This window comes from Vicugna pacos, chromosome 16 (genome assembly GCF_048564905.1).
Source record: "Vicugna pacos chromosome 16, VicPac4, whole genome shotgun sequence".
NCBI classification, from domain to species: domain Eukaryota; kingdom Metazoa; phylum Chordata; class Mammalia; order Artiodactyla; family Camelidae; genus Vicugna; species Vicugna pacos.
This window is the reverse complement of record NC_133002.1, coordinates 47,143,867-47,151,694: the sequence shown is the minus strand read 5'-3', so window position 1 is coordinate 47,151,694 and position 7,828 is coordinate 47,143,867. Positions and strand designations below refer to the sequence as shown.

General features: G+C 48.7%; 1 protein-coding gene across 2 annotated transcripts; it reads left to right on the top strand.

The window, feature by feature from the left end:
• Positions 1-1,066: 1,066 nt before the first annotated feature.
• On the top strand, positions 1,067-7,332 carry LOC140685357 (primary amine oxidase, liver isozyme-like). Of its 2 annotated transcripts, none has more exons than XM_031685509.2 (4): positions 1,067-2,645; positions 5,673-5,958; positions 6,677-6,806; positions 7,056-7,332. In XM_031685509.2, exons 1-4 carry the CDS (start codon positions 1,067-1,069, stop codon positions 7,329-7,331), a joined length of 2,271 nt encoding a protein of 756 aa, XP_031541369.2. In that variant the 3' UTR covers position 7,332. The 2 variants fall into 2 exon arrangements, with proteins under 2 accessions (XP_031541369.2, XP_072796172.1); XM_072940071.1 differs by lacking the exon at positions 1,067-2,645 and adding an exon at positions 5,457-5,581.
• Positions 7,333-7,828: the final 496 nt, after the last annotated feature.

Sequence of the window (7,828 nt, the reverse complement as noted above, 5' to 3'; positions counted from 1 at the left end):
GGACGTGTCCAGGTTAGAAAGTCTTCTCCTCCAGGATCATAAAGGAAAGCATGTCCCCTCTCTGGAACCCTCAGTTTCTCTTAGTTCTGGACCTGGCTGCCCAGAGAGTGGAGGTGCTTTCGCTCTCTGCCTCTGCAACATTTTGGAGGAGGGTTTCCTGGAGATGAGGGTTCTAGGCTGCTAGGTTAATTTTATAGCCAGTTTTCCAGGCACCCTGAGCTCTAACCTGACCCATCAGTCCTGCTCGAGGGATGGATGGGGGTCTCTGTTATACTGCCACCCCACCACCTACTCCGACTTCTGATTGGCTCTACCCTCCTGCCCCCGAATGCTTCCCTCCAGTGATTTATGGCCCTCAGGGCCTCCAGTATGTTGACCTGGCTCAGCCCTTCAGCCCCCCAGCTCTTCCCAGGTGCTTTGTGTTCTACTGAGACCTCTCAAGCCTCCTGGGGAGTGGATGCCAGTAGGATTCTGGTTGATGGGGGCTGAGGAGCAGTAGACAGTGATGAGGAGCAGAGCCTGAAGGGCATCACAAACTAGAGAGAGGAAGGAGGGAATCAAGCTGGAGGGGTGTGCGCAGGTGAGTTTTGCTTGCAGCCTTGTAGCCAGGAGAAAGATTCCATCCAGAGGGTAGAGGAAGAGCCCAAGGACAGTCCCTTTCTGCCCCTGTCACTTCTTCCTCTTGCTACACTTGCTCCAGCTGTGTTAATGCCAAAGCCCACCCCTCCCCTGCTTCATTCCCAACCTTGAACTTGAGTGTTTGACTTGGAACAGGAGGACAGAGGCTTACATGGGCCATTGAAAGCCCAGGTTCCCACCTGAGCCCCGCCTCCCAAGCCTGGCCAGACTCCTGGCACCGTCCACTTCCACCCCCTCCCAACCCTCTGTACTTGGCTGCTTGTCTTCAATGTACCCATCATGCCTCTTTCCCAGAAAAACCACCCAGAGACCAAGCATCTCTGGAGACTGAAAGAGACATCCTGCACTCAGGTCCTGTCGGTCGATCTTTTTATCTTGCACTCTGCATTCTGATTCAAGAGACTGAAGACAGCCAGGAGCTTCAGCTATGGCCCTCTTCATTCTTTTGTGTAGTGTTCTGCTGATGGCCATGGGTGAAGGTGGTGCTGGGAGTAAGGAAGGAGTAGGGAAGGAATGTAAACCCAGCTGCCCCTCCGTATCTCCCAGTGCCCAGCCCTGGACACACCATGGCCAGAGCCAGCTGTTTGCAGACCTGAGCCAAGAAGAGCTGGTGGCTGTGATGAGCTTTCTGGCCCAGAAGCTGGGGCCAGACCTGGTGGACGCAGCCCAGGCCCAACCCTCAGACAACTGCGTCTTCTCAATAGAGCTGCAGCTGCCCCCCAAGGCTGCAGCCTTGGCCCACCTGGACAAGGGGAGACCCCCGCCTGCCCGGGAGGCACTGGCCATCGTCTTCTTTGGTAGACAGCTCCATCCCAACGTGACTGAGCTGGTGGTGGGACCACTGCCCCACCCCTCTTACATGCGGGATGTGACTGTGCAGCGTAATGGGGGACCCCTGCCCTATCACCGACGCCCTGTGCTCATCCGAGAGTACTTGGACATAGACCACATGATCTTCAACAGAGAGCTGCCCCAGGCTGCTGGGCTCCTCCAACACTGCTGCTCCTACAAACGCCAAGAAAAGAACCTGGTGACGATGAACTCAGCCCCTCGTGGTTTGCAGTCAGGGGACCGGGCCACCTGGTTTGGCCTCTACTACAATAACTCAGGGGCTGGGTATTATCTGAACCCCTTGGGGTTGGAACTACTGGTAGACCACAAGGCTCTGGACCCCACCAGCTGGACCATCCAGAAAGTGTTCTTTCAAGGCCGCTACTATGGGAGTCTGGCCCAGCTGGAGGAAGAGTTTGAGGCTGGCCGGGTGAATGTGGTGGTGGTCCCAGACAATGGCACAGGTGGGTCCTGGTCCTTGAAATCCCCGGTGCCCCCGGGTCCAGCTCCTCCTCTGCAGTTCCATCCCCAGGGTCCCCGCTTCAGTGTCCAGGGGAGTCGAGTGTCCTCCTCATTGTGGACTTTCTCCTTTGGCCTTGGAGTTTTCACTGGCCCAAGGATCTTTGACATCCGCTTCCAAAGGGAGAGAGTGGCCTATGAGGTCAGCCTCCAGGAGGCCTTGGCCGTCTACGGTGGAAATTCTCCTTCTGCTCTGAGAGGCCGGTATGCGGACAGCAACTTTGGCTTGGGCTACTTCTCCACACCTCTGACCCGTGGGGTGGACTGCCCCTATCTGGCCACCTACGTGGACTGGCACTTCCTTTTGGAGTCCCAAGCCCCCAAGACACTACACGATGCCTTCTGTGTGTTTGAGCAGAACCAGGGCTTCCCACTGAGGCGACACCACTCAGATGAGACCGCCTATTATTTTGGGGGCCTTGCAGAGACAGTGCTGGTTATCAGATCTGTGTCCACCATGCTCAACTATGACTATATATGCGATTTGGTCTTCCATCCCAATGGGGCCATAGAAGTCAAAGTCCATGCCACGGGCTATATTGGATCATCGTTCCTCTTTGGTGCTGCCCGAAGATTCGGAAACCAGGTTGGGGAGCACACGCTGGGCACCGTCCATACTCACAGTGTCAACTTCAAGGTGGATCTGGATGTGGGAGGTAAGACATCCTGGTGGAGGCAAGGATTCCAGTAGAGGAGGATGAAGTCTTCATGCCTAGCTTTAAAAATTGTCATTGAAACCTTAAAAATGTAAAAGTATATGAAGTAAATGTGAAAGTCATCGAATTCCTTCGAGATTTTTACCCTTAGATGGCTATTCTCTCATGCTTAAGAAAATTCTTCCATCTTTTAAAACAGTGCGTCTGCAATTCTAGAGTTTATTATGGTGTGTACTATGTACAAGATAGGCTATACTGATACGCATATTTAGATTTTTACTACCAAATTTCAACCATACTGTACACATATTTTGTCACTTCTGTTTTCTTGCATAACAACATATCACACTCATGCAAGCAAGGAATATTTACTGAATGCATATTTGTGCCGAGCACTGCGCTAAAACAATTTAACAAAAGAAACAACGTCCCTGCTCTCAGAAGGTTTACATTCTAATGGAGATGCAGAGAGAGCATGGAGTACTCCCAGAAAATGTGTGTGATAGAAATATTTTTACGCTTAACCTCTTTGTGTCTCAGCTTAACTCAAGTATAAAAATGGTATAGCAGCACATTCCTCATAAGATTGTTGTAAAGATTAATAGTGACTATTTTAAAACCTTTTGTCTTTTGAAATAACTTTAGACTTAGAGAAAAGCTGCAGAGATTATACAGAATTCCCATAAACCCTTCACCATCTCCCCCTCATATTAACATCTCACATAACCATAGGATAATCAAAGCAGGGAATTAATATTATTATCATACTATAAACCATAGACCTTAGGAGAATTTCATCAGTGCTTCCACTAATTTTCTTTTAGAAGATACTGGTCAATCATTTTGTAGGATGTCTTTCAATTTGGGTTTCTCTAATATTTTCTCATAATTAGATTGAGCTTATGTTTTTGTTTTTGTGGGTTTTTTTTTTTGGCAAGAAAACAACAGAAATGATGTATCTCCTTCCTAGAGCATCATATCAAGGGTACATGATGTCCATATGTTGTCTTATCAGTGATGTTGACCTCAAGCAGTTGGTTAACGTAGTGTTTTCCAGCTTCCTTCATGATAAAAGTTAGTATGTTTCCATTTGCAAGTAACAAATATTTGGGGGAAATTTTTGATGCTATGCAAATGTACTGTTTATTTTCTTCTCAAATTGATTTTTTAAATTTAAAAAAAAATTTTTTTAATGGAGGTGCTGGGGAATTGAACCCAGGACTTCGTGCATGCTAAGTGAGCACTCTACCACTGAGCTCTACCCTCCACCCTTCTTCTCAAATTCTTGCCTGCTAATTTTAGCATCTATTGGTGGATTTTTCAATGCAACAATTATTGTTGCTGTTTCTCTCCTAGTCATTTAAATGTTTTCCCCTATTCTTTATACATTAATAATTGGAATTCTCCATAAGAAAGTCTTATCTCTCCTTTTCCCTCTATGTAATATATGTAATCATTTATTCATTACTGTATAAATTCATGGATATTTTATTCGAAGGGTTAAACCCCAGTACTATTGTTTATTTCATTCCTTAAATTGTTCCAGTTTTGGCCATTGGGAGATCCTTCAGGTTGATTTCTGTGTCCTTCTGACATGCTGCCATCCTTTTTTGAGCATTTCTTTACTTTCTGGCACCATAAGATGTTCTAAATCCATCTGGTATTTTCTCTGCTCCAGCCCTGGAATCAACCACTTCTCCAAGAATCTCTGGCTCCTTTGTTGGAGAATAGTATGTAGAAGCCAAGATCTGGGTACCAGTTGTGCTCATTATTACTGGGATGTTGCTTTTAGGCTCTTATTGGACTTAGAAAATATATGTATGTATTAGAACTAACACACATGTCCCTCTTTATCTCTACATCTAAGCGATGGCAACTTTTCAAACACTTGGAACTGCGCCTGACACACACTGAGAAATATTAGCTATTGTTGTTGCTGTTATTATCCACATGAGCCTACTAGTGTGGATATATCAGAATGAGGACTCTTTCCCTTTAATTGTCCTCTACAAGTAGGAACTGTAGAGTGTGGACTAGGAGCAGTAATCCACAAAAGGAAACTGAGGGTTTGCTCAAACAGTCTCTGCTCTCTTTGATCCTTGGAAGGTATGGAGGGAACTTCCAGCATGTTTTGGTTTACTGCTCTTTGGTCTCAGATCACTTAAGTTGCCTCATAATATGGAACCTAGTTGGACTCTAATAGAATCATTCAAAATTTCAAATATTCAGGCAACAGACTGTGCCTTTGGCTTTCCTCTTAATTCCTTTCCAAACCCCAAACAATAGAAAACACCTGTAAGCTCCAGCAATGTTGGGCCCCGGGTCTGCCTTTCCTTCCTTCTAGCCTGTGTGTCTGCTGTCCATGTGTGATGGGACCACTTTATGTTGGTCTCCTCTGGGTCCTGTAGAGCCAGATCAAGACCTGGGTCCCCAGCCCTGTCATGAAACTAACCAGGTGCCTTTGGTGACAAACCAGGGCACATTATTTAAATTCCCTAATTCTCAGTTATCCCATCTGTAAAATGGGAACAACTACAGTTCCTCCTTCATAAGATAGTTGTGCAAGTAGAGCATCATTACATGTAAAGTACTCAGCACCCTGCCTTGCAGAGCTTTTTCAAGTTCAACAATTGTGAGCTACCACTGTTATTATTTACATGATAAGGCAGTCTGGTGATGCCATAAAGCTTCAGAAACTGACTCTGCACTTTGCCTGCTCGACTGCTCCAACCTCAGGTAAACCATCCTTCCTTTAGCTCCTCAGAGGGACAAGGTCACTGGAAGCCCAGTCACAAGACATCTGGAATGATTACTGGATATGATATCCGGGGGAAGACTTTCTCCAAACTCTGGATCTGGGGTATCTCGACAAGAGGGGAAGGAAGCAAGGAGCACACTCAGTCTGGACTTCTCTTTGGCCCCTACTCAGAAGCCAGGTCGGGGCAGAGTCCAGAGGGGGTAGGGCCACTGTATGACCAGCCCTCCCTCCCACCCTTCCCTTCACCCACCTCCACCCAACCCTTGCAGGAGTGGAGAACTGGGTCTGGGCTGAAGACACGGCTTTTGTCCCCACGGCGGTACCCTGGAGTCCTGAGCACCAGATACAGAGGCTGCAGGTGACTCGGAAGTTGCTGGAGACAGAAGACCAGGCTGCCTTCCCCCTGGGAACTGCCCCGCCTCGCTACGTGTACCTGGCCAGCAACCACAGCAACAAGTGGGGCCACCCTCGGGGCTACCGCATCCAGGTGGTCAGCTTTCCTGGGGAGCCGCTGCCCCAGACCAGCTCCATGGAGAGAGCCTTCAGCTGGGCGAGGTGGGTGGTGGGGTGTCAGAGAGGCACTGGGGGAGGTAGATTGTACAAGAGGCTCCATGTTGCTGGGAACCCAGGTTCCCCCACCTCCCATGGGTGTTCATGCATGACACACACACACACACACATACACACACACACACACACACACACACACATCCCTGCAGCCACAATTTTAGGCCACTCAAAATGAAGCCTACTGGTTGGATGAATGAATGGAGAGATATGTGCTGAATCAAATACGACAAAATGTTCCAGGTAGAATCTAGGATGTGAGCATGTGGGTGTTGACTCTACTATTCTGTCAACTCTTCTCTGTGTTTAAAATGTTTGCAATCAAGGTTGGAAGGAAAACAAAGAAGAAGAGAGGAGCACAGATCTGAGGGGGTGTCCCCTAAAATCCAAGCACATAAGATACTGAAATTGGCCTAAGATGGGAATCAGGCTGTGTCTGGGCATATGCATCCCATCTGGATGGACACATGAGCGACAGTCCCATCTGAAGTCTGAACAGTGGGCCAGTAGATGTTTGAGATACAGGATATTGAAGAAATGCAGAAACTTTAAGAGAGAATGAACGGGAAGTGGACAAAGAATAATAAAGAGGTTTGATACCCTGAGACCTCTGTGCTCATTTCCCCTTCATGTCCCTACCCTAGTGCAACTTCAGGCAGCGGGACGGGTCGATTGAACTTGGGGGTCTAATCCAAATCCCTTGCAGGTACCAGCTGGCTGTGACCCAGCGGAAGGAGGAGGAGCCCAGCAGCATCAGCATCTACAATTTGAATGACCCCTGGACCCCGACCTTGGACTTCACGGACTTCATCAACAATGAGACCATCGCTGGGCAGGTGAGTCGAGAGGGAGGAGGTGGGGGTCAGAGGCGGACAAGGGGGAGCAAGGACGAGCCACCTCATTCTCTCCTAATCCAGAGTCCTCCAGGGGGTCTTTGGAGCCCAGCAAGGAAGAAAGCATTATAATTTCACATTTTTCCTGGTCTGGTGAACTGAATCATTCCACACAAGGCCACTGCGAGGGAGGGGGCAGGCGTGTCCTTAGCAAAGCCAGGCCTCAAAATCCTCTTTCTTTACCCCTGCTAGGACCTGGTGGCCTGGGTGACAACCGGTTTCCTGCACATCCCACATGCAGAGGACGTTCCCAATACGGTGACTGTAGGAAACGGAGTGGGCTTCTTCCTCCGGCCCTACAACTTCTTTGACCAGGACCCCTCCTTTGACTCTGCTGACTCCATCTACTTCCGGGCGGACCAGGATCCTAGGGCTTGTGAGGTCAACCCCATGGCTTGCCTCCCCAAGTACGCAGCCTGTGCCCCGGACCTCCCTGCTTTCTCCCACGGGGGCTTCTCTTACAACTAGATGGGCCCTGGAATGGGGATTTTGGCTGGGGACCCAGGACTGGGAAGTGTGGGAGGGAAGGCAACGGGCACTGGGCAGGGCAGTCTGTGCCCTCTTCTCCCTCCTCACACCCCAAGGTCCTCTCTCTCCCATTGTACTCCCTGCCTCTCCCTCCCTACTGGGAGCATCCTGAGCCTGTGACACCTGACACAGGAAGTACTTGGCTTTGTGGACCCCAGACCTGCTGGGCTTCTGTCCCTGAGAGGAGAGGAATGGCCAGCCAGGAGCCAGGAGTGATGGCCAAACTTTTCCCAGAAGACTCCTGTCTTTTCTAACAGTTGTTAATCTTATTTTTTAAATGAGATATAATTCCCATAACGTAAAATTCACCCTTTTAACATGTAAAATCTAAGGAGCTTGGGTATATTCATTAAGTTATGTAACCACTGCTGCTCTCTAATTCCCTAACATTTTCATCACCCCAGAAAGAAACCCCGAAACCTGTTCGCCGTCACTGC

Excerpts from the sequence above, each read along its gene's own strand:
- LOC140685357 (XM_031685509.2), top strand. The coding sequence starts at position 1,067 with ATGGCCCTCTTCATTCTTTTGTGTAGTGTTCTGCTGATGGCCATGGGT. Across the intron at positions 2,646-5,672 it reads GGTGGATCTGGATGTGGGAG|GAGTGGAGAACTGGGTCTGG; the intron begins GTAAGACATCCT and ends CAACCCTTGCAG. Across the intron at positions 6,807-7,055 it reads ATGAGACCATCGCTGGGCAG|GACCTGGTGGCCTGGGTGAC; the intron begins GTGAGTCGAGAG and ends TACCCCTGCTAG.